The 26633-nt window shown below is 38.1% G+C and overlaps 2 protein-coding genes across 18 annotated transcripts in view; both read right to left on the minus strand.

The window, feature by feature from the left end:
* Nucleotides 1-19273, minus strand: part of mapk8ip3 (mitogen-activated protein kinase 8 interacting protein 3) — a 32640-nt gene extending 13367 nt beyond the window's left edge. For 4 of the 17 annotated variants that reach the window (XM_084385503.1, XM_084385500.1, XM_084385501.1 and 1 more), the window contains exons 1-15: nucleotides 18311-19255; nucleotides 14323-14443; nucleotides 14149-14219; nucleotides 13819-13907; nucleotides 12700-12723; nucleotides 12349-12400; nucleotides 11359-11587; nucleotides 10881-10983; nucleotides 10572-10702; nucleotides 7991-8008; nucleotides 7429-7486; nucleotides 7196-7348; nucleotides 5075-5132; nucleotides 4386-4534; nucleotides 764-820 (exon numbers count right to left, since the gene is read on the minus strand). In XM_084385503.1, coding sequence (XP_084241629.1) covers nucleotides 764-820; nucleotides 4386-4534; nucleotides 5075-5132; nucleotides 7196-7348; nucleotides 7429-7486; nucleotides 7991-8008; nucleotides 10572-10702; nucleotides 10881-10983; nucleotides 11359-11587; nucleotides 12349-12400; nucleotides 12700-12723; nucleotides 13819-13907; nucleotides 14149-14219; nucleotides 14323-14443; nucleotides 18311-18610 — 1613 coding nt within the window. In that variant the 5' untranslated portion in view covers nucleotides 18611-19255. Of the gene's footprint in view, nucleotides 1-763; nucleotides 821-4385; nucleotides 4535-5074; nucleotides 5133-7195; nucleotides 7349-7428; nucleotides 7487-7990; nucleotides 8009-10055; nucleotides 10068-10571; nucleotides 10703-10880; nucleotides 10984-11358; nucleotides 11588-12255; nucleotides 12401-12699; nucleotides 12724-13818; nucleotides 13908-14148; nucleotides 14220-14322; nucleotides 14444-18310 lie in introns of all 17 variants that reach the window. The other 13 variants (XM_084385504.1, XM_084385502.1, XM_084385513.1 and 10 more) reach the window with 8 other exon arrangements.
* A 1272-nt stretch (nucleotides 19274-20545) lies between these two features.
* Nucleotides 20546-25796, minus strand: jpt2 (Jupiter microtubule associated homolog 2). Its single transcript, XM_084405045.1, has 5 exons — nucleotides 25520-25796; nucleotides 24540-24691; nucleotides 23042-23184; nucleotides 22039-22081; nucleotides 20546-21919 (listed from the first exon to the last, which is right to left on the minus strand). The coding sequence occupies exons 1-5, from the start codon at nucleotides 25573-25575 to the stop codon at nucleotides 21621-21623; spliced, it is 693 nt and encodes a 230-aa protein (XP_084261171.1). The 5' UTR covers nucleotides 25576-25796; the 3' UTR covers nucleotides 20546-21620.
* Between the last annotated feature and the right edge of the window lie 837 nt (nucleotides 25797-26633).

Here is a 26633-nt window from a genome sequence, read left to right on the forward strand (position 1 = left end):
AACTCTTCAACCGTTTCCACTATCAAAACCATTCAAATTGCCCCTGACAGTAGACAACATGCGCTTTTCGGCAATATACGGCTTATTACTGTAATTTCGTCTGCAAATGACAGCAGCGCGAGAGAGATACGAAGCGCGGCAGGTTAGAGTGTTTTGGATTGCATAAAATAATAAAAGAAACGAACAAATACATGGCGAAAGAAGTGGTAGACAGCAGAAGAGGGGATTGGGATGATTTTTAATGAAACTTGGGAGGCGGATGGCCGGATTCACGTATCTAAGCATGTAGTGTGTGCATGTGTAATGTGTATGTGTGCGTGCCTATGAATGCGTGCATTTGTATGTGTGCGTGTATGAAAAAAAGTGTCCTAAGTGAAAACTGTACAACCCAATGTCACAAAAAAGACTTGTATATATGTATTATAGTTCATTTTTCAACTAAAAGTGTTAGTTTCTTTCGTTCGTGATTTTGTCCGTTTTTTTTCTAAATAAAAATCAGTAAATTTATTCTCGTTTTTTTTATTTTTGCCTATTTAAATTCTATTTACAAACTCACCACACATAATAATGGTCAATAACTGTAATTTGTTGAAAGCTTATCTTTTTCTGAAAAAAGATGACACATTAAGATTGTTTTAGAATTGTACAGTAAAAAAAATCTAAATATGTGAAAAACACCTATTTTAGCTTCAGGTTCTAAAGGGTTAATACATACTGATTTAAGAGTCAAAAACAATATGTCTAAATCTGCCTTAATACTCACAATTGCCAGATGATAGATTTCTTCTTCTCTGGTAGAGCAGGACTCTCCCGAGATGCCCTGTGGGAGTGAAACGGACAAAGAGAACATGAAGTCTGCACTGTAAAAAAATGTCCATGTAATCTTTAGGCTATTAAGCTTAAACGTATTTGGTTTGCTGTCAACAGAGGGGCTCGAGGAAGCAGCTTCAACTCGAGCTTAGATTAGGGGTGGGCGGCGATATGGCAAAAATATAAAGTTTTTTTTTTCTCAGGAATATCACAATTTTATCACAGTTCTTTTTTTCTTGTTGTTTTCAAGAAGTCACTGTGCAGTACAGCCAAACTAATTTCCCTGTTTTAAAAATGTAGCCTTAGAAGGTAACAAAATATAAAAGAAAAAAGAATGACAGACCATTTAGGCCAAATAAGGGATGGGGGTGAATATAAATCTTATTACACTTTATTTAATTTCATTCTTTTATCTTTGTTATTTAAAATAAAAACAAAGACGCGGTCCTGGAGAGCCACTGTCCTGCAGAGTTTAGCTCCAACCCTGAAAAAAACTCCTGAAGACATTGACTATCTAGTTCAGGTGTGTTTGATTAGGGTTGGAGCTAAAACTCTGCAGGACAGTGGCTTTCTAGGACCGACGTTTCCTACCCCTGCCCCAGTGGGACTACTACTGCTTGGAAGATGAGTAAGGTAGCGAGATGCCTAAATTATGATGGTGGAGGAGGATGGATGTCAAAACAGCTGATGCCAGAGCAAGGTGTAGCTGCTGCTTATATGCTCAGGCAGTTAATTGAAAGATTAGATGGGTTCACTCCTCCTGAAATAATGTTTAGGAATTCCACTTAATTTTTATTTTATTTTTCACATGAAACAGATTGTAAAAATGCTGTAGTGAAAACCTGTTTATTGGTTAACTGCAAGTTAACTTTTTTAAAAGTGGAAAGCGTGGAAAAAAAATTATAAATCATTTAACATTGCATTAAAGCTGCAGTCCGTAGTTTTTCCTCTATGTCGCCATCTCTGTTCGAAATCTGCAATTGCAGTTATTCGCGGAACTATCAACATTACATGGGTTGTGCCTCGGCATGGCACAGCGCGGATGAATCCAATGTTTTGAGGAGAATATGCGGCTGTCAGTCACCGCGCCGGTGTTGGATACTGTCATTCGCAATCACAGATTCTACTTTTTGGAAGAGTGACCAACATAAGAATTTTCACAGGAAAATGTCGTCTGAACAAGTAAGTAACATCCACTTTTGTTCTGACCAACTAAGGGAAAAAATAAATTGCAGTAAATCACGCTGATTAAATCTAACGATCAATATCACGTCAAACCGTGCAAATTATACTTTGTTCTCAAATTGTTAATGTTAACAACGTCAGCATTGCGTGACTACATTTAATGCCCTTCCGATATTTATCTTTGTTTTTGTATGGGCCCGGTTGCAGTCTATTTTTTTCTGTAGCCGGTCTGAAGTATTTTGCGTTTTACAACGGGTGAATCTCCACTTGTCACTGGGGATTGTCGTTTGAACCTTTCTGGATCCGCCATCAAATTGATACGTTTAATTATATCAAATGCTGTGAGAAAAGGCTATAAATCTCCACCTCCAACATCCTCACACGCAACATAACCTACTAGCCGGGACCCCTTCTTTATGTGTACAGATGTGACATAATGACGCAAAGACATGCTCCAATTTCCCGCGGGAATCCACCAGTACCAATGAAATTAAAAACATTATTACAAGCTTACTGTTTTGAATCGAGTGAGCTAAGGCAAGCAGATAGTTTTGAACACTGGTTGGTTATGTACTTGCTCAAAAAATTATTTTGGATCATTTTTAACCCAAAAAAGTTACGGACTACAGCTTTAAATGTACAAAATAAATAAAAATTAAGTAAAAAGTATGAATTGCAATATAATTTAGTTCAAATCCATGTAATACTCAATAGTGTTTCTACTAATTATGCCACTGTTTAAAAGTTTTGGGTCTGTGAGATTTTTTGATGTTTTTGAAAGAAGTCTCTTATGTTCACCAATCTTGCATTTATTTGATCAAAAACACAGTAAAAATTGAGATGTGAAATATTATTACAATTTAAACGAACTATAATATATTTGAAAATGTATTTTTTTTCCTGTGATGTCAAAGCTGAATTTTCAGCATCATTACTCCAGTCTTCAGTGTCACATGATCAAAGCCGTCGCATAGACTGTGCGAACTGTGCAACCGCACAGGGCCTCGCGCCACTAGGGGGCCTCGCAATCCTGCAGTTTTTTTGTTTTTAGTTTTTTTTTACATATTTTTTTGTTGTTGTCCCCACCACTTTTTAAAACATCTCGCGGCACGAATATAACAATTCTACAAATAAAACATCTCCAGTTAACTGGCAGAGCATTCATTTTGTTCGTTTTTTAAATAAGAGATGATCTAGCGCTGAAATGTTTTTTTAAATCAAGTGATCAAAGTGCTCGTTGCCGCTGCGATCAGTGGGCGGATACAGTGTTTTCTCGTGTGGCTCGCGCACACACCGCACTAACTTCACTCGGACGCGCGCTTCAATCCGTTGCGAATACTGTCTTCGTTCTGGTGAAATCACCAAACATAATGCACACAAATGTGTCCCTGCTTGATATACAATCACTGATGAACATAATCGGTTTTGATGAGGGAAAAAACTATACGAAAAAAAATACTATCCGAGGGCGGACTAGAATCGGAAACCTCTGACACGATAGGCGAAAGTTCTTCCACTGGACCATTAAGATACACGTTTTAATATAGGCGGATCTATGTATATATTCACATGAAAATTCTCGAGCTGACTTGATGTAAAGCCGCTCGTTGCACATTTGATTTTTTTTCCCTCTGAAATAAATAGCAAAAAGTCATAGCTGACTCTGAGACTATGTGCATGATTATGCTGTATTATTTTACTTGATAAAAACGTATTGCAGCGAGGTTATGCGTGCAATAGAACTAGAACAGCTACGTCCGTGTGTCATGCGCAATTGAGCATCCACATCAAAGAGCAGGGCCTCGCATTTCAAGTTCGCACAGGGCCTCGCACCCCACCTGCGACGGCACTGCACATGATCCTTCAGAAATCATTCTAATATGATGATTTGCTGCTCAATAAACATTTATTATTATCAATGCTGAGCTGCTGATTTATCAACAGCTGCTCATTTGTCAAGCATATTGTCAACAGTTGTGCTGCTTAATATTTTTGTGGAAACCATAATACATTTTATTTTTCAGGATTTGTTAATGAACAGAAAGTTCATACAGCATATATTTGAAATAGATATCTTTTGTAATTTAAAAAATTGCATGCGTCCTTGCTGAACAAAAAAGTCTAACATTTGAATTGTAGTTTATGTTATCAGTTATGTACTCTAGGGTGTTTTGTTCCATTTTATGCATTACATCAATATGCATCAATACATTTTACACCCCTATTGACCGTTTTTTATGAGTGTTGTATTGATGAAGTCATTTAGATGTGCAAATGTATGAGATTTTGTTCACATGCTTGGATGCACGATAACAGAAGCTTTTAAGTATCTAAATGAAAGTTGATTTGGATGTGATATTTTAGGAGGTTTGTGGCTGCTTCTCCCTCACCTGATCATCTCGGTCCAGCGCACAGCTTCCTGAAGCTCCATCAGTCTCTCCTTGTACTGGTTGCGCTCCATCAGTACACGAGCCATCTCTACACGTGTGAACCGCCGTCTCTGCGTCATGGCGACATCGTCCTGCAGAGGAGATGAGTACTGCACCACAGAGCCACACAGAACAGAGCAGAACAACAAAACACAGCAGCAGTGAAGCAGAGGCTAGTGCATCAGCCCTTCAGCATTTCACAGCATCAAATATGTGGGTAGTGAAGCATTGTGAGAAGGTTGAAGGTTTGCTGCACATTGCATTTTAATTAAAAACTGTTAGAGCAAAACAAAGCAAGGCCTGTAGAAGTGATTGGTAATACACACACTCAACAACTGACTGTGTATTTGCACTTTGCACTTTTAATGCATTTAAAATCTCACTTTAAAAAGTCATAAATGGTATTAATGATATTAATGATATAAGAAAAAGCATCGTTTCAAAGCTAAGTTCCAAAACCTAGTGAGCGTGATTGCCTTCTCCATGAAGGATACTGTATATGCTATGCTGCCTTTGAACTGAGTTAAAACAAGGTGTTCTTGGAGGAGACATAATTCAATTATCACTACCTTTTCACATCGGTGAGGCAGTTCACTAGTTTTTGGAGCAGAGCAAAAGTGTTTGAAATGAGACTGAAGTGTTATACTTACCTCCTCTCCACCCTCATCTTTAGAGTCCTGAGATGCTCCTAATGCTTCAGCTCTCAACCTTTTATCAAAGGGAGACATTCAGACTTTAATTAGAGTGGAGTGACAGAGACTTTTAGGCCCTTTTTACATCTGGTAGTAAGATGCGTTTTGGTCGATCGGATCACAAGTAGACGAGGGAGACACATTCCCGTTAACACCGGGTGTTTTAATCCGTGTCTTTTGTCACTTTCAACCTCATCTGTCCTGATTTCATTGAGGGGAGGGTCTATGGGCAGGTAAATCGATGGGCTTTTTCAGAACTTTCAATCTAATGGATGAAATAAGCTTGCGCAATTTACATATGAACGCGACCGGAGATGACAGAAAAACATACGGAGAGCAGCCGCTTTCGTTTCTGCTCTGGAAGCCGCCGAACACTGTGAGTGTGTGTTAGAAATCAGGAATGGTGAGAGAACATTGTGCTTGATACGTTTTTTTGTCTTCAAACCAAACTTGGTTTTCCAGCAAACAAAGTTTAAATCCCGTCTTGGCGTAGTTACCATAATGTTTACGCATAAAAGGCGACTTTGTCGCTGCATGTCGCCAGTGGCTGGCGGTGAGGTCACAAATGGGCCTTCCCACTGGGTGCTTAGTAACTTTTGTGAATGACATTTACAGATGTTACTCTATGTTGTAGATAACAAATCAGTTTTCTTGTCGCTACAACATTTGGAAGGAAAAGTCTAAATATAAATGTAATCAGTACATAAAATGCTTAATATTAAAGATGAGCGAGAAGCAGCGAGTGCTCTTTGCCATCGCGGCTATTTATCTTCAGCAAAAGGGCAATTGTCGGTCTATCTGGGTTCACGAAACCATTCAGGCTCGGAGTCAGCACGGCGAGTAACACCGTATGTACACGGAGACATATCATAAATTATAGGACAGTTGCTGACTGCTAAAATGAGCTTCTCCTTAACCTTGCCTCGGCACTGAAGAGTGACGGATCATGTGCACTCCACTGTCTTCACTCCTATTGGTTGTCACTCTCGAAAGTCGCTCTTGATTTGCATAAAGTTGAACAGATCTCAACTTTGTTGCGTCGCTGGACACGCCCCATCCGGTCGCTGTCGCTCGTGTCGCCGGAAATCGCCCACTCTTCATTGAAATGAATGGGATCATGTTCCTTTGGCGCTTGTAGTGTGAATGCACCTTAAAGCCCCATTCAGACCGCCGGCGACACGCAGCGACAAAGCAACATGATCCCATTTATAGGTGGACTTTTGTGGCTATTTGAACGCATACGAAAACAATCCGGTCGAATACATTTTCGACTACATCTGGGAGTGGACAAGTTCAAAATGTTTTAGACCCCGTTTACACCTGTATTTAGCATCGCCCACTTGTGATCCCATAAACCAAAACCCATCTTCTACCAGATGTAAACAGAGCCTTAGACTCACAGAAACTCTAAAAAACACCACAACCCACTTTCAGAGGCACAGACTAAAGGGGATGTTCACACAGAATACATTTTTGAATTCAACTGTGCTGCTTTTCCATTGTTTTTCTATGTAAACATGCGGTAGATGGATTGGATGCCTCTGAACACTGTGCTCATGTCTCAAGTCTTTTTCAGCATCTCGCACACAACAAGGCGTCCTAGAAACACGGCGCTGAAGTTTTAAAAGAAGTAAATAATTAAATAACTTGTAAAAAATGTGTGTCTTGCATTTTTTCCCCATTCCCTGTTTATAAGCCCTCCATTTTCTCAGTTCTCTGTTCAGTGTCTTGCCTCACACCCTTTCAAGCTTAAAACTGGAAATGTTAAGCTGGAATTCATGTTTGGCTTCTTTGATTTGATTGGCCATCTCAATCATTTTGACATTGATGAACACTTTTAGACCACTGGGACAGATCAGCCTAAAAATATATCTTTTTCAACTTTTTGTTATCGCAATGGAGTGCAGCAGATCTCCATCAATAATATCAAATTTTGGGGAGACAATGTGGTCATATCTCATTATTGGGAGGTCTTCCTCAATGTCCTAAGGACAAATCAATTGACAAATGTCAATTCTGGGACAGAAAAATCCAAGGGAAACAAACCCTTGCAAACAAACACAGGCCAAAGTTCCAGACCTCTTTAGCTCCTCCTCCAGTTCTTTCACTCTCTGGTCCACTTTGGTCTTGGACTGTTTCACTGTTTCCAGCTCTTCCCGGAGAACTTCCTGTTCACTCGACAGCTCGTCCACTTTAGCAATCAGGTCATTCTTCACAATATTTAGTGCATTCCTACAAAAGGCAAATGACTTTGTCAGGTATGAAGACGCATACGTACATGTGCAAACACAAACACGGTCTCTGTCTCTTACTTGGTCTCCAGCAGTTGTTTGTTCTCTGTTAGTAGATTTTCCACCTCTTTCCCCATTCCTGTGGGATATACAGTGTTAGCAGGAGTACAGACCACCATGAACTTGGTAAATCTCAGATGAATAGACTAAGGTACAGCTGATTCAAAACTACAAAATCACAATTGTTTTAAATTACACCACAAACACAAAAAATTACAGTACATTTATTAATAGGGCCCAATAAAAAAAAAGGTAAGTGAAATCAGCTCAATTCTTTATTGTTGCATTAAGTAATGACCTTTTTCAAGGTTTGATTAACAGGACATCTACAGGGACATAATCACAGTCTAACTTGATAAGTGGACTGTAGAACATCCAAACAGACTTGATTAAAATAATATGATTCATATGAGCCGAAAAGCCATGCATTTGAAAGCACAGCACTGAGCAGCAGAATATAATAGGATTAGAAGAGCAGAAGCACAGGAGAACATCTCACAAAAAGCATCGCTACAAATCAGGAAAGTGTCACAATGTCTTACTGAAAACAACGTGAGGGGGATAAGGAGGCTATGAGCCTTACCAAAGAAATCATCCCGGACTGAAATAGAGAGCCGAGGAGGAAAGAGAGGGAAAGTGGCGAGGTAAGAGGAGGCAGCCAAAAGAAAGGAGGAGTAAAGGTATGAATTTGAAGACAGAAGAGGATATTAAAAGAGGAAGATAATGATGGAAGTGAAAAGAGAAGAAATAAAAAAAAAAGATGAAGAGAGCAAGAGAGAAAGATGGACAAGCACATGTTAGATATTTATCATCACACACATACAAATAGGCACACACACACACACACACACACACACACACACACCTGATAAATTCTTTTTAAAGAAAAATGAATAAAACAAATCATCAGCTGTTACTATTACACTAAAAATTATTTTTTAAATATCAGACCTTTATCTTTAATTAAATAATTCAAAACCATTCAAAAGTTTGGGGTTGGTAAGATTTTTTATGTTTTTGAAAGAAGTCTCTTATGCTCACCAAGGCTGCATTTACTTGATAAAAAAATTAAGAAATTATGAAATAATTGTTTTCTATTTGAGTATTTTAAAGTGTATTTTTCCCTGTGATGGTAAAGCAAAATTTTCAGCATCATTACTCCAGTCTTCAGTGTCACATGATCCTTCAGAAATCATTCTAACATGATGATTTGCTGCTCAAGAAACATTTATTATTATCATCATCAAATGTTGAAAACAGCTGTGCTGCTTAATATTTTTTGTGGAAACTGATACATTTTTCTCTAGGATTTTTTGGTGAATAAAAAGTTCAAAAGAACAACCTTTAATTAAAATAGAATGTTATGTAACAATTTAAATGCCTTTACTGTAACGTTTGATTAATTAAAAGAGTCCTTGATGAATAAAAGCATTCATTTCTTTAAAATAAATTCTTATTCACCCCAAACTTTTGAAAAGTATTGCATTTTTAAGTGTTTTATTTTTTAATAGTTAACACTTTATTTTACAGTGTCCTTGTTACTTGTAGTTTCTATAGCAATAACTATAAAATAGGCACAATTACATGCAACTAATCCTAAACCAAACCTAATCATAACCCTAAAACTAGTTAATTAATATTACTCAGTATTTAAATGTATAATTACACTGTAACAATGACACTTTAAAATAAAGTGTAACTGTTTAATGTTATGTGTTTCTGAAGTATAGTTTAATGTGGTCTTTACAGTTTTTTTAAATCTCTAGGACACATTTCTCAATACTTAGGTCACTTTTTTCACAACTCTTCACTCAGTGATCACAACATCAGTCTATGTGGGCTAAACTGTGGATCATTTTATTTGGCACAAAATGCATTCAATGACTAATTCTTTGAAATGACATGAATTCTTTTCTCACTTACACACAAACACCACGAAAACTTTATGTACTACGGGCAAATTTGCACATGTTTACAAAACTGTTAAACTTAAGTTCAAAACCTAGTACAACATAATGAATAAGACAGAAATTTGCAACATTTCTACAGCAATACCATATTTAAATATATTCTGAATCTAAAAAAAAAATCAAATACTATCCATGCAATTAGATGTAACTAAACACCTACAGTCTTTCAATTTCATTACCATCCATTCAAAATGAGAAAACTTAGGAAAAATGTTTGTAGTGTAATGTAAAAATGGACTATGTAACATATACTGCAGTGATTTATAAGCAGTAGAGAGTGTCATTCATGTTTTGTAAAGACATTTTACAAAAGAAAATTGTATAATGCTACCTGATGTTAGTGTTTTTTAGGTCTGTGTTTTATAAGTGACCGTGTGTTTGTTGGATGAAAACCTTTGAGTGAAATAGTGTGTTATGGAATAATGACTTGATTGTGAAAAAGTTAAAAGTTGGTTAGGAGAACTGTGTGAAGAGTTTTGGGGGGAAAAAAGACCTAAGTATTGAGAAATGTGTCCTAGCAATTGTAAAAAAAAAAAAAAAAAAAAGAAAAAACTGTTATGTAATATGACTAATTGTGTTTTCTAATGTGTATTGTTATGTTAAATCCATGCAAAGGTCATGAGGAGCAAAAAAGAATGAGAAATAAAAATACCAACCAATCAGTGATCAGATACACACCTGAGAATTCCCCTAGGGGCGTGGCCGAGAGAAGCACACACGGGAAGGAAGCACAGAGAGGGGTCAAGGGTCAGTGAGTGAGACGGCCAATCAAAAGAAAGATCCACCTTCACACTGAGATAAACAAATCAACAGCTCTACCTTGATAATGAAACAAAACAAATCAGAGACCGCCAACGTAAATAACGGAAAGTACTCAAATTAAACAACTACATCACACCAAAATGTGCTTAGGGGCAGGAGATACAGACATAAAGCAAGCGTGATATCCCAAGAGACCTTGCTTTGAGGATACATCCAGCAGTGTGGGCTTCCTGACAAATGGCATGCAGTTCAAAGTGCAAGCAAGAAAAGCCCTTAGCCACCATGCGCTTAGCAATGGTACTTGAAATATATATATAAAAAATATTAAAAAATCATTGATATTAAATGCAGGTCACATATAAAACCTGCATTTATGAGAAAGTGTTAATCAACTGCTGAGGTAAAATGTTAATTGAAGGTCATAATCTGAACTATGAAGCTTACCGAGAAGTTCTGCTCCTGCGTCCACATCACCGATGATGTCAGACTTGGCGTCTTTGATCTCGTGGTACAGAGAGTCTGTGTTGATGCCGAATGCCTCATTCACTATGCCCTGAGAAGGACTTCAAAGGAACAAGAGTTCTCGTCATTATTTCACTTCAAAGCTTGAATCCTTTACATTACACAAAGCAACTTTTCTAAACAGTATTCTTAATGATCTGTAACTTTTTGTACGTAAACTTGAGTATTTTGTACTGTTTGTTCACGCTTTAATATTGTGAATGATGTGCATCCGTCTACCTATTTCCTCTTTCGAAGTCTCGAGGGTCCAAGCGCATTTCTAGCTCTGGTGTTGAGTCTATAATTTCCTGAAACTCTGACCATTCATCACTACTGCCCATACCTACACACACACACACACACACACACACACACACACACGATTGAAAAGAAGAACACACAATCATTGTCCTGTCAGGGAAAATTTGAATTTTGCAGTGTTTGTAAATCTGTAGATGTAGTAAGATCAATTAAATCGATCAAAAATGACAGTAAAGACATTTACACTGTTAGAAAAAGAATATTATGTTGTTCTTTTGAACTTTCTATTTATCAAAGAATTCTGAAAATATATATCAGTGATGTCCACAACTGTTTTCAACACTGATAATAATAAGAAATGTTTCGCGAGCACCAAATCAGCATATTAGAAGGATTTTTTAAGGATTTGTTTATTCAGTGATTATTCTTTGCCTCAATTCTTCTCCCTCTCTCTCACCAATGCTGACGTTCCTGGTTTCCTGAGAGACCTGCACCTCCATGTTTCTACTAAGACGCTTTGCATTCTTGCGGCCCCGGCCCCGGGGCTTGCTGAACTCTTCCCCCGACACCAGCCCATCGTTCAGAGGGGTAACTGTTGCCGAGGGAACAGACGAGGTGGGAGTGTTTGATTTGCTGCCTGTGCTGCTGGGTGTGGCTGCGACGGAGTCTGAATCTGAGCCATCCTCCTTAAACGAAAGGGAACCACATATCACACGCACGTTTTGATAATAAACATATTCTGCTAAACGTCTAAACTTATATTTTCTACAGTAGTAAATTTGATATTGCTTTGACTTGTTTGATAAACAAAAATTTAGACTTACTAGCAAGGCAAAAATATATTGTCATACAATTTCAAACATGTAAATGTAAAACGGTTTATAAAACATTTATAAATGATAAAATGTCTGTGCATATCCTTCGAATAAATAGATATTTATCTTTGAGTCAAAAATCCTAGAAGCACAGATAAAAAGCTTTGTCAAACAAACTCAAATTGCTTTATACTCATGTGACTTGTGACATATGTCCAAAAAAGGAAGTGAATAACTCATATCTTCTCTTCCTTCAAAGAACAGATCATTAGTTATGCGTGCTCAGCTGACAGATGCTTCATCTAGGTGAGATTCAGATGTTCATTTCAGATGGCTAAAATAAGACAAAAACGTCACAGAGCAAGGCAGAGGACGGACGGCCATAATCATGGACCCTTGGAGGCCTGCTGGTGACCATCGAACAACCACCCATGAACCTGATCTCGACACAAGCAGGCTTAAGGGGGGGAGTGTCTGACAGAATGATGGTTATCATGACTCCTCCCCTGGCGCTTCGGGTGGAGTCATATCTGTCACACCTGGTAGCCAGGGGCGTAGACAGGTCTGCTGAGATCGCTGGAATGCCAGACGTCTGACGAAACCATTCTAGCCCCCCCAAGACCCCCACGTACCATGCCATCTCCGCCAGGAAACAAACTCAGTGATGGGGGGCGCTCTGTTTTACTGCAGGACAAGAAACAGATAGATGTAGAAGGTCAAATATTTCCCACTAAACTAAATTGGCACATGAAAATGAGCAAAAAACTCAATGGACAGGGTGAAAACATATAAAGACACAAAACCACATAGGAGAAAGAGGTACAGGTTTCTCAGTCTCTGACACTAAGACTGCTAAACTAGGCAGGGCGTTCGCGTGAACGGACAGGGGGTTAATTTTTTTATTTCAAAGGAGTAAAATGGGAGATAAAAGGACTGCAGAGACAGGGGTTTGGGAAACTGTCAGAGATTGCGGGCAATTTTACCTTTTCCTCCAGTTGTGTCGTTTACTGCAGAGACACACAGCGGCACACGCACAGAAAGAAAGAAAGAGACAAAAAGAATGTGAACACACACTCACAAACACAGTGACACAATACTTACACAGGACATAAAGTCACGTTACATGCAGTATACAGTATGTAAAAAAATAGATGGAAATGATTCATGTTGAAAACATGATGAAATTGCAAAATGACACATTTGATAATCTCAAAGAGGAACTGTCATTGTATAACTTATTATTTCATAAAAAATATATATTTGTCATTGAATCATTTATTATTTAATAATATTTTATTTTATATTAAATATAACACACACACATATATATATATATATACATACATACATACATACATACATACATATATATATATACATACACATATATATATATATAAAATTTTACACAAATATTTTTACATTATGTGGGTAAATGAGTAATCAGTGCAGATTACTCATTCAGCTCAGACATGTCAAGGTAAAACTAACTCCTAAAGCTATTTAAAAGCTCCATATTTGATAAATTAATCATTAAATTATATCTTTTTTTAGAAAACTACTTTTACAGCATTTGAAATCTTCTTTATTCTTAGGCAAAAGACATCAGTTCTGACTCTCTCACAACCCTGTACCAAAATTTGAAAATGTTTAATTAGCTGAAATCAGCTGATTGTTTAAATGAAAATAGAAATGTGTGAAACTTGTGGAGATGTGTGTATAATTGAGTATGACTACAAGCCAACCACAACACTAGATCTGACTAAGCAAGACAGGACAAACTGTGACTGAGCATCATCACCCAGTGCCTAGCAACGCTGTCTCCAAGACAACTGTTCTAATAATGGGCCATTTTGTTTAATCAAAATCTAAACTATTCTGATACATACATCCAAACTGCAATACAGCGTCATAGCTGGTGTCCCAAAATGTTAGAATATTAGTTTGCAGTTTGAAAATTCAAAAATATTTAATTAAACTGGTGACCCACAAAACATGTTACTTAAAAGCACAAAAGAAACATGCAAAACGCACATTCCAAACTCTTAATTTAAACAAAGGCTTGGAATGGCTGCATCACGCTGATTATACAAGTTACTCACGACCGTCCGCAGCCTGTGGATTCAGACTGGTTGCTGCCTGACTGTTGCATCTTTGAGCGCTCAATGTGTTCCACATATGTCTGTATCATCTGGAGAAAATAAAATCACTTTTAGTGTATATGCTGACTCCTTCGAGAGCTGGAGCTTTGTATTTGTAACTTTTGAGTTATTGCTAATAGTGTCCCCACACCTTTAGACCAATGAATTTCCATGACGTTTCCATTCATTTTCCATGCCAAAAATCATTTTATCGAGATCATAATCACAAAGAGCAATTTTTAGCAGATAAAAAAAAGAAAAGAAAAACTGCATGATGGGGATTCTTCTGACCTCTGTATGACGCTGGTGAAGGGCGTTATACTCTTTCTTCATGTCTGATTCTCGTTCTTCCAGACGAGAGACTACAAGAGAAGGACATCACGGATGCATAGTGAAAGATACTCATATCTCTGTTTGTGTCAATGAGTGTGTAGGAATGAATGCAGTTCAATGTGGTGCACTCACTCTGGTCAGCATAGTTCTTGGTCTTCAGCTCCAGTTGTTTTGTTTGTAGCTCCAATGTCTCCACCATGGACTGCAACTCCTTCTTGTCTGCCTCCAAGGCATCTTCAAATTCAATAAACTTCTGTTACACAAACACACACACACATTCACACAAGGTCAGATCCTTTAACGAACAACTTGAATCAGGTGAAAGCCTGAGATGGATGGATGGATGGATGGATGGATGGATGGATGGATGGATGGGAGACAAACAGACAGACAGACAGACAGACAGACAGACAGACAGACAGACAGACAGACAGACAGATAAACAGGAGACAAACAGATAGATAGATAGATAGATAGATAGATAGATAGATAGATAGATAGATAGATAGATAGATAGATAGATAAAACAATAAAGAGAGACAGATAGACAGACACAGACAGACAGATAGAAAGATAGATAGATAAAACAATAAAGAGAGAAAGATAGACAGACAGATAGAAAGATAGATAAAATAGAGACAGATAGATAGATAGATAGATAGATAGATAGATAGATAGATAGATAGATAGATAGATAGATAGATAGATAGATAGATAGATGGATGGATGGATGGATGGATGGATGGATGGATGGATGGATGGATGGATGGATGGATGGATGGGAGACAGACAGACAGATGGACAAAAAGATGCATTTGGAGAAGGGTTTATTCTTTGAATACAGTACAGTCACATTTACACACACAAACAGTTACAGGGTACATAACACACACATACACACACACTCCAAGTGCAGTGTGTGGTGACTTTGAGCTGCAAGGATTTAAGTGGAACACAATAGGCTCTTTCTGCAGTGCGGCCCAGCCACAAACAGCCTCCTGGAATTCAGTAATCCCAGCACTGCAAAGAGAGGGAAAAACCAAACACACTCCATCTAACACTACAAACTTCAAATCCCCCTTTAATGAAAACATCACACAAGTCCGATCATGTCATTCTAATCTAATGAGTTTTTGACTCAAGTAAGTCATTTCTACAGTACTATATATACCCCATATTAGCAGCATGTCTACATTTGGGATTATATTGACATTAGGAAGTTATGTAAAGATTTGTATAATGTAATCCCATAATGCTAATGCGAGTTCTTGCTATACTTTGACATAAGATCCCTCATTCAATACTGCAGTTTAATCATGAAAAGCCATTACAGGTGAAATGTTTATTTTCGACAACAGGAGTTTCATGGTTAAATGCACAAACATAATGAGTGTTTCCAGACAGGTCTCCCGATCTGCCATTGGTTGAGCTGACGTTGCCGTGTCAGGCTGGTTCGATGCCTAAACAATCTGAATAACGTGCGACGTCAAAAGATTTTGCGCTTTTTGGGGGGAAATATCTTTCAAACTTGCTTGCAGCTGTCTCTGCAAATCAATTCAGGCATAGGAGATTTTAACACTGAATACAATTATGTGCATTAAATTACATATGACCAATTGGAGTAGAGCCAAGTCATCTGTTATGTCACCATGTATTAGAATGATGTGAATAAAAAAACCTTCTTAAACATCATGAATGTCGTAAATAATCTGTACTTTTATATCTTTTATACTGTTAGATATGTCGGTTTTTCTAAAGTTAAATTGCGTCTAAACTTGCAAGTTTATTTTAATGTTTAATTATAGTCATTAGACATTCTGATATCTCTCATGAGGATTGATAATGATATAGCCTATGCACAAGTTCAATGGGGTTCTATATAGAACCCTAGGGATCTGTTACAAGCCGTTTAATCCGTATTCTTAAGACGCAAAGAACCCTGAAAGAACCGCCTGAAAGAACCCTTTAAGGCTCTATATAGAACCTTTTCTTCTAAGAGGGAGAATGTGTGTTAATACAGGCTAGTGAGAAGGATGTTCTTACTGTGGCCACTATATTCTACTGCCATAATCCCAAAGGATGCGAAATTGGAGAATGATGTTTACTCTCTCTCTCTCTCTCTCCATCTCTCACTATCTCTCACTATCTCTCTCACTCTGTGCTTTCTGTCTGTCTCATAACATGAGAATCGGGTTACAGCGTCAGCCAGCCTCCTTCTATGAGAAAATTGATTACCCATAATCACCCCCCCCCGCCCATCATCCTCCCAGTTTTGACCCCAAGCAAATAAATCTTTGTGTTGCTGCATTAAAGCATGAAACAGAAAATAGCTATCCCTAACACTTCACTATCTGTATTCAATGAGTCGTATAGTTTCTGTATCTGTATTCAATTATCATATAGTTTAGTTTATTATATAGTCTATAGTATCAACATATTTTTATGAGAGCATGAATAAATACTGTCTAGAGATTTAAAAAAAAAACATTATTTAAAAATTGTAAACAAAAAAATGTTGAAAAATATAAACATAAATCTAGGCAGAAGAAAAAATAGACTATTACACACATGTGTGGATCGACATAGCGAATCAAGTAACGAGAAGTGAGAAGCATCACTGCAGTTTACTGCACTCCATCAGCACATATTGCTTCTCTGAATCATCTATGATACTGAAAAACAGCCTCTGTTTTGCTCTTTTATGTATTTTCTTTCTGTCTTCCCGTACAATAATTTCTGCTCTTAAAGTTACATTTCTCAGTTTTGACCGCACTATCATCACTCTCCATTTTATTTTCACACACTGAATCTTTATACTTACAACCATAAAACACTCACATTTTAATTACAGCATACACTTACACTGTTTAAGCTCTGATATAAAACTTAACACAACAAGAATGCCAATAATGCTCTAGCTGTGCAGTCGATAATATAGTTAGATTTGGAAAATGTTTTGGCAATGTTAGTGTGTAGTTATGATGCTTGTGAAGGGTCATTAAGGGCATCTGTTCTCTGTAGCTGTCTGGTCATTGTAGTAGTGCCTGTGCTGATGCACAAAGAAAAGATAAGAGTGTCTGTCTGCATATGACTTATGTACAAATGTGCGTATGAGACAATCTTTTGTATAAGATTTAGAGATTTATTTCCAGCAGTAATAATAGGTAGAGCAACACATACAATTCATTATGGGATAAAACAATGGGGTTTCTGGAGGAATTCTCTGGTGCACGTGACAGGACTGGATAAAGATTCTCAAGTGGATGTCCCAGGGTCAAGGACAATGAATTGACCAGGTCAACACAGATGTTACGGAATAATTACTTCTCAAAGAGCAGCAATAATTGTTTACGACATCACAGTTACTGTGTAAATAAAGCAAGAAGGCAGCACTTCTTGTGTACATAGATAGAAGCTTCAGCCCTATAAAGACAACAAAACCTTGCTGAAAAACCTGTTGCAAACAATATACTACATGCCTCCTGCCATCTGATGGATATTTCATACATTTTTAGTAAGTAAAACGCCTTTAGTATAATTAAAAAAAATGTCACCTTCAGGCAGTGGTACACATGCCTATTAGCTATCATTTGCTATTAGCTATCATAGCTATCATAATGATTTTTATAAAATAAACATAATAATAACTTTTATATTGTAAGAACATTTTTAAAATGGACATTTACTGGATTAAAGCAACTTAGGTTTACTTGATCATTCATGCGCTTTACATATATATATATATATATATATATATGTATATATATATATATATATAATCCAAATATCATGTTAAAATATGTGCATCAAATATGATACATGAGGCTTTTGAGGAATGTTTATTTGTACATCTCTCAGTCATCACTGTATTATTGCATGCTTTATTATATGTTTAAAACTACAGAGCTTTGATCATAAAACTAAGCATTTAAATGTCATCCTAAGGCATATTTTTGGGAGGTGACAACTGATATCTATATGCATTTTATGTAAGTAGTCTACTATAGGGTACTCTTAGCTTTTTACAATTATGATCAGATAACAAAACTCTCCTGCTTGAATAGGACATCGTATGCATGAAAATAACGAGCGATGAGATCATCTTATTATTATTATTTACCTCCTCCGCCTGTTTGCGCAGCGATTTCTCCCGTTCATACTGCGTGATGAGTTGCTCGTTGTCCTCCTTGAGAAGTTCCAGCTCCACCTCATGCTCCTGGTTCTCCGTTAGAACCGAGTCGAGGTTCTCCAGAACATTCACCACCAGCGGCATCAGCTCCTTCACCACCTCCTCATCGTAGCTGTCGATGAGGCGCTCGAACTCCCGATAAATGCTGCTGGCCAGGCCCGACACCCGCTCGGACATGACAGACACGGCCCCGTAATCGTCCTGGTACACCACCTCGTCCAGCTCCATCATCTTGGCGACGTTTGATCGAAGCTCGTTATTAGAGAAAGAATAAATAAATCAGCGGCGACACGAATCGAAATGGCGAAATGTTTTCTATGAATTCATGTCAATTTCATCAGGTGCACATGATGTCCGGCCCGGTTTCACCAGCAACAGCCGGATTTCGGGACGCACGAACGTTTAATATTCGATATTTGTTGATCAGACGGAGCGCTCGCGAGGGGACGAGCCCTCTTCCCCGCCCGTGCGTCCTGCGCCAGTGTCGGCAGCGCGATCACACGCGCCTCGCTATAGCACTCGATTATTCCCCGGTTGCGCCTGTCTCATCGCTGGGTTGGAGCGAAATCCATCGCATCACATCACGCCCAACGCGCGTCTATCTCTGACGACGCACCTGCCTCTCAACAGCCGCAGCTCGCGAGCCCAGCCATTACTGGAAAATCAATGGAGGGGGAAAAAAACACCCGGACAATAAATAATTAAATAAATAAATACGGGAATAAATGGCTACCGCTACCGTACCAAAATCGGATACTGCTTTCTAGCGTTATGTCAGACTGCTCATTTTTGGCATTTTAAATCAATCCGGTGGTGGTTGACAGGGCGGCGGGGGTTCGTGATGCTGTTTCCGTCGGTGACTCTCTCTCGCAGGCTGATGATGATGATGGTGATGATGGAGGGGCCAGCTGACGTCACAGCGCCTGCATGGAGCAGGCCGGAATAGTGATGTCTCATTGTTTGTCATTGCTGCTATCAAACACCAACCATTAACGACATTATTTATAGTAGCCACAATTATGTTATTGTTATATTTAATATACCCTATCCCGTAAATAAGTAGCCTATTAAATATAAACATTAATTCATTAATATTTGAATGTGTTAATCCTTCTTTTGGCTTGATTTTGTATGTATTTTTTTAGCGTGCTGTCGACACTAATAAATAAATCAGGGGCCCAGGGAATCGCACATATGAGCTCACTTTACCATTTGAAGATAATCGCTTTAAGGAATCTCAGAAACAATTTTTCAGAGCCGACTGCAAAAGTTCTTGCCAAACCCATCACAGAATGCATCATGTTGTATGCTAGCCCCCACGCGGCTTCAAATGGCATTACCATAAAGGCAATTGTCAATACAAGTGGTGCTAGAGCCAAATGACATCCAGCTCCACCTCTGTATGGGACCTAATGGGTGGAGCTTTTCTAGTCCAGATCCACCTCTGTGCAAGTGGTGCTCACTACAGTCAAATGACATCCAGCTCCACCTCTCTGGACAGTAATGGGGTGGAGGGATGGAGTTGTAGGTAGGGTAGGGTGCGGTTGATATTCTAGCTCCACCCATTACGCCCAAGTGACATTCGCTCCTTCTCGCTGGACTTGGAGGAGCCAGATGTAAGCTCCACCCATTTGCTCCCTCTGTGGACCTTATGGGTGGAGCTTTTCTAGTCCAGATCTGCCACTGCAGAACTATAATGGGTGGAGTTAAGATTAGCAATATAGGGTTAGGGTGTGGTTGGATCATCTAGCTCCACCCATTGGCTCTGCAGTGAGCAGCCTGTCAGTGTGGCATAGCCTGCAAATTCCTGGAAAAAGTACATTTCCTGTAAACCTTGTGTCACTTGCATTTCTGTAACATTGTATTGACCACTGATTCCTGAACAAAAGTCAATTATAAAACTGGATCATAGCTCAATATCTCATGTAGAACACTGCCAGTTATCAAAAATACAAATATGTCATTAGTGTCCAAACAGAAGGAAATGTAAATGTTGTTTATTTAACCTTCTGGTGGTCTTCGTTCATTTTAGACAGAGGAGTAAAAAAAAAACATTCATTTTTGAGTGAACTAAACCTTTAAGCACAGTGTACAAACCCTGCTCTAAAGAATCTTGTCCTGACTCAGGAAGCTAAAATTCAGCAAGCACATGCACACAAGTAACTCTTTAAATGAAGATTTCTGTTTATTTAGAGCAACATGGTAAAACATCCTTTTACTGTCATGGAAAAAAAGCAACACAATACAGCATACAAATGAACAATACAGAAGTGTATTGTATGAAACAGGCCTCTGCGTGACATCATCGCAGCCAGTCACATTGCCAAGCATCCACTGAAGTATTTTGGGCAGGGATGGCACTAGTAATGTGGGAAATGCCCACACATGCCCACGGATGTGTCATATTTGACCTTCCAACTGCCATGTAAAGAATAACGCAGATGGCTAGTGGGAACAAAGGCCAAATTCAACAAAGAATTAAACAATCATGGCGCAGCAACTCTTTTCAAGTACAGAATCAGGCATATCAGCGGATTCTTTAAGGGTCTCTGATTACATTCATATGCATGTATGGACACTGTAATAGTGTGATATGTTAGTGATGTCTGATTGTACTCATTCTCTACATTGCCATACATGTGTGCTTCTGCGATTATCGATTACAACTGTGCATTTGGTTTTGCATCTAAGCTATTACTTTTACATTTGGCTTGGTGTCTTACTAAAAAAAAAAAAAAAAAAATTCCAAGAGGGGAAAAAGGAGAAATGAAGTCACCTTATTGCACAAAAGTAAACTGTTCATTACCATCAGAACACATTCACTGAGTTTCAAAGGAAGATCTGAACACACTGATACTGAAGAGCTTGCTTTGGCGACCAACAGTGGATCCAGTTGAACACTGCATAGACTGTACTGAGTCTCTTGAGGCAAACTTGCATTTAATACATTAGCAAATTGAGAAAACATAATCATACAGAGAAATAACAGTATATGCAAACCATTTTAAACGAAACATAACCATTCAGTTATTGGAGTGACAGTTGATTCTAATTAGATGGAAAGGAGGAAGGGAAAGTGAGGAATGAATAAGAAAGTGCAAAAGCAATAAAGGAATGAAGAGTGACAGACTTCAGGGGAAACAAATAACCAAAAGATAAGTAAATGAGAGAGGATAAGTTTTAGTACGGGTTAAAAGCAGATGGAAGAGGGGCAGTGAATGATAGAAAGCAGAACTTGTGGCTAATAGAAAACCACACTGGACTTTCCACCTGGTGGGTTGAGCACTTTGTTGTGAGAGCGAGGTCGTGGTCCGAGGCGTGGCTCATGGTCTTTTTCTGTTGGTTGCTGTGTGGCTGGCTCAGATTTCTGATTGGCTGATGGCGCAGGGGCAGAGACCGGGGCAGGGGTAGGGGTAGAGACAGGGGCGGGGGCAGAGACAGGGGCAGGGGCTGGTGCCTGTTTTTCAGGTGTGGGTTGAGGAGACACTGGCTCCACCTTCACTTTTTCCTCAATTACAGTCGCCTGCTTGGGCACCGGGGCTGCAAGAGAGATTTAAATCCATGGGAAAAGGAATTGCATGCCAACAACAGACTGAGGAGAAATAAACTAGGGCGTGAAGAACATGATTAATATTTAGTAAATCACAGGGTTTCTTTACCTGGTGGATCTGGAGTAGCAGGTACACCCACACTTAAGTTGTCCTACAGAGAAAAGAAGGGCGTTAGAATTTAAATGGGTGGGAATACAGATTTTTAGAGGTCAATTATGGTTTGTGTTGTTACATACACTACTGTTTAAAAGTTTGGGGTTGGTAAGATTTTAATGTTTTTAAAAGAACAAGGCTGCATTTATTTGATCAAAAATACAGTAAATCAGTAACATGGCTACACGCTAAGGATTTTTCTACTGGCCCAACCATAAAAAAGTAATAAAATAAGTTACGCCTAGTTATTATTTTCATTGTTTTTGACCCAGGTTACCTTAATAAATAAGGTTATGATGACATTAAAAACTACTAGCCTATCTTAAATAGACTGCAAATATTGTTAAAGACAAGTAAACAGTCTGTACCAAAAAAGAACAAAAAATCAAATCGAGGAATAGCACAAATAAATACAACAGAACAGGGATCTGCAACCCTGCTCCTGGAGGGCTACTGTCCTGCAGACTTCAGTTCCAACGCACCTGCCTGTAATTATCAAGTAACCCTGAACAGCTGGATTAGCAGGTCCAGGTGTGTTTGATTGGGGTTGGAGCTGAAATCTGCAGGACAGTAGCTCTCCAGGAGCAGGGTTGGAGATCCCTCGCAATAGAACAAACATACAAATGAAATAAACAGTGCTTTTCAGGCAGGTCTAATAGTAGGTTTCAGGTAGAGATATTGAATAATCAAATCTAAAATAACACTGCATATATTTTAAAATGTAATTTATTCCTGTGACGACAAAGCTGAATTTTCAGCATCATTACTCCAGTCTTCAGTGTCACATGATCCTTCAGAAATTATAATTACATGATGATTTGCTGCTCAATAAACATTTATTATCATCATCATCATTAATGGTGTTAACACTTGTGCTGCTTTATTTTTTGTGGAAACCATGATACATTCAGTAACTATGTAAAAGCAGAAGCGTACAGGTTGGCTAGGGGTTGTCTACCTTTGGTTTGTTAGGATGACTTTTCACAGATGGGTTCGACTCTGGTCCCCCAAAGATGTTACTGGATCCTCCACCATGGTGAGTTGTCTTGCTCCGAGTCGAAGGAGCCTCTGGCTCCCCAAATATCCCACTGCTCTTTCCACCTGAGGCAATTAGAGACACATAAATCAGAGCTTAAGATACACTAATGCTAGTTATGCCAATTACTGGAACATCATTTATACTTATCAATACATTCAAACAATCATATTCTCAATGAAACAATATTCATTTACACACACTTTGCAGTAGTATTTTTGTATCACTGAGATACTATTATAGTTTTATTAATATTTAGAATTTGTTTTTCCATTTTAGTTAATTAGAATTAGCCTTTGTCATTGCATCGGGATACAACAAAATTTCAGAGACTCTTCAGCTGTGCTAGAATACATACACGCATGTAAACAACACAATCACATTCCATTTATAAACCTAAGTGTAGCAGTGCAAGTTAAAGGTTTCAAACAGATATTGCGCAGTCAGCACTGCAGTAAGTTTTCATATATAAATAGTGGAAGATAGCCCTTAGTTTAGGGACTGAATGGCTTTTGGAGAGAGATATATATATATATATATATATGACACGCACACACACACAACTATTCAAGAATCTGGCAGTGCATGTTTTAATTGCCCTGTATCACCTTCCTGAGGGCAGGAGGGTAAACAGGTGGTGACTATGGTGAGAAGAGTCCTTAATGTTTTTGGTCTAGATAGGTAGCGGTGTTTACAATGTCCTGTAGTAATAGGAGAGGGCAGCCAATGATATTCTGCTCTGTGGTTTTAACCCTCTGTAGAGGTTTTTTGTCAACTCCTGAGCAGCACCCTTACCACACTGAGGCCACCAGTAGCTTTGTAGCATTGAGCTATTTCAATTACTTTTGTTTGATTTAGTCATTGCAAACAGCTGATTTTATTTCAGTAATTTGATCATTTCTAAAACAGTGACAGTTTCTTCCTGTCCAATTACAAAACTCTATGCATGTCAGTGAGGAAGAAAAGACAAGCTCAGCAGCTGCTCCCTCAGGGCAAAGCATGCGAACAGCATGAAATATTCTTACTATTCTAACAGAAGAGGACCACTTATAACCCCAGAAGTTAGTCTCAAAACTAGATAACGTTTAAGGGCACTTTAAACTTCAGATCAATACTAATCCTGTGACAGAGCCACTAGTGTTTAAGCAATGTGAACTTTAACCTTATGTAGATGTGCAATTTCATCAGTTCACACCGTGTATGATCTCACAGAGTTAACTGACTGGTTAATTTATCAGACTGAGGTAAAGGCTTTGATGCTGCTATTGATGACAAGATAACAAATGCAAAAGTGCCCGTTTGCATAGTGGCTGAGAGAGAGACTCAAACACATAAAACTGACTAACAGTGTGGTGATGAATTTGGCTCAGAGAGTGCAAGAGGCCCGAGACAGAAAATACACTGTCTGATGGAAGCTCACCTGGGGGATTGGAGCGTTTGGGGCTCCCCTGAGATTCTTCTGCAGGCGCAAAAATAGAGGAGGACATTTTGTTTGGCCGTCTGGAGGCAGAAGTGTCTTCTTCATAACCACCGAAGAGATTGCTGGACCCTCCACCTGGAGGTCTTAGTACCCTAAACACAGACATACAAATATGTACATGGATTCACACAAATATTATATTTTCTCTCAATACTGAGAATTGTAGATCAATAAAAATGACCTAAAACAACACGTAACATTGCAGCACAGCGCCACCATAAATGTGAAGGTGAAGATCGCAACTGCAGTTGTGAGTTTAGGCGGTCCGGCTTTTAAGGCCATAAAGTTTTACCCAACGTCAAACGCTGAATTTTAATATCATTCGTGCATTTAATTACGAAAATGAAAGCCCAGCACAATAAACAAAACGAAAGCCTGCGGCTTATGTTCGTTTCCGAACAACAACGTTTCCAGGAAATGTGCCTAACAGTTACTTATAAGTCTGCATTGTGCATAAATTCATATTTATTATTAAAAAAAACACCGTTTTTTTAAACATAGCCATCATTTTCAGTTGCAAATACGTCTTTGATTAAAAGTAAAATACGTCCATGTGGCTGATAAAACTTCTCTTTGAGCATCGGGACATTTGCCGCTAACGGCTAACAAACAATATTGACTAAATTAAAACCCAAATAGTCTGTAATATCGTATTTTACCACCACACACACACTCACTCCACGGCTGTTTATTTAAATTGTTATATCCAGAAATGTGACCTCACTCGGTGCATTAAATACAAGTATTGTCTCTTAGCTACTAAGAGTTAGCATGTAGCGCTTGGCCATGCTAAAGTTCCGTTCTCTTCCACCCCTAAATAATTCAGATTACTGACTCAGAGAAACACATGTAAGTGTCAACAATAACCTCACAATAAACAGTGGATTGTTCCAGATAAACTGTCAGCACACACCCCATACCTTGAACTTGGTTTGCCACTAGTTTCAAGACCCTGAAACATATTGGTTGAAGTCATGGTTGCTTGTCTCGGTCTACTGCGACGTGACCCAGTAACTTCAACAACAGACGGAGCCCTCCTGCAGAAACTAGTGCTCTGCCACAACTGCTGAACTAAAAGACTATGCCAAAAAAGTGAAGTCTGACTGACCACGCCCAGAAAGGATTGGACAGCTCAAATGCAGAACAGCAAATATGATTATGGGAATGGCTCTGTTAGAAATCAGTCTGACTGAAGTAGAATTCTATTGGCTGTCAGGTTTTATATGGCCAACAGAGTGAGTTGATTGGTTAGCTTAAAGTACGTCTTACGTCCTCCCTGTCCGTCTTAAAATCAGTTATAAAAAAATGCATCAATTCATAGAGAAAAATATATACATTATATGAATGTTTGTTATGCCAAATTATGACAAGGATATTAAAAATTTATATGTGATCTATTATAATAGTACATTTTATATTCATAGGTAAAATGTACCAAACAATACGTTTTTTTTTTCTGTATGATTTCTGTAAATGTTATCATGAATAGTAATAACAGGAAAACTATTAAAACTGTGATTTAATTCCCCAATATGTTTTTAAGATTTCTGTGAAATGGGAAGACCTTGTTGTGCTTTATATGTTTTTTTTTAACCCTGGATGTGTTATATTATGTTGAGTTCTAAAATATAGAACATAATTAAAATAAATACGTACAATATTTTGTTCAGAACAATTAAAATGAATATATATATATATATATATATATATATATATATATATATATATATATATATATATATATATATATATATATATATATATATATAATTCAAATATATATAAACGTGTACATTACATTGACTTTCACTAACAATAATAACTGATTCCCTCATGTTTTCCTTGAGTGTCTGTCGGTCTTTGTTCATTTTGGGTGGGACCGTTATTTTAAAACATTTGCGAGATGAATGAAATGACGTTAGTTGAACGTAAGTTTTGATTGGCTGCTTTGAAAAAACGCCCCCTCTGTTTTTTATGATTGACTGGATAACTCCTCCGTCAATCATTTTACGAACGCGTCGATGCGCATCACGT

The sequence above is a fragment of the Rutilus rutilus genome (genome assembly GCF_951802725.1).
Source record: "Rutilus rutilus genome assembly, chromosome: 1".
Taxonomy (NCBI): Eukaryota; Metazoa; Chordata; class Actinopteri; order Cypriniformes; family Leuciscidae; genus Rutilus; species Rutilus rutilus.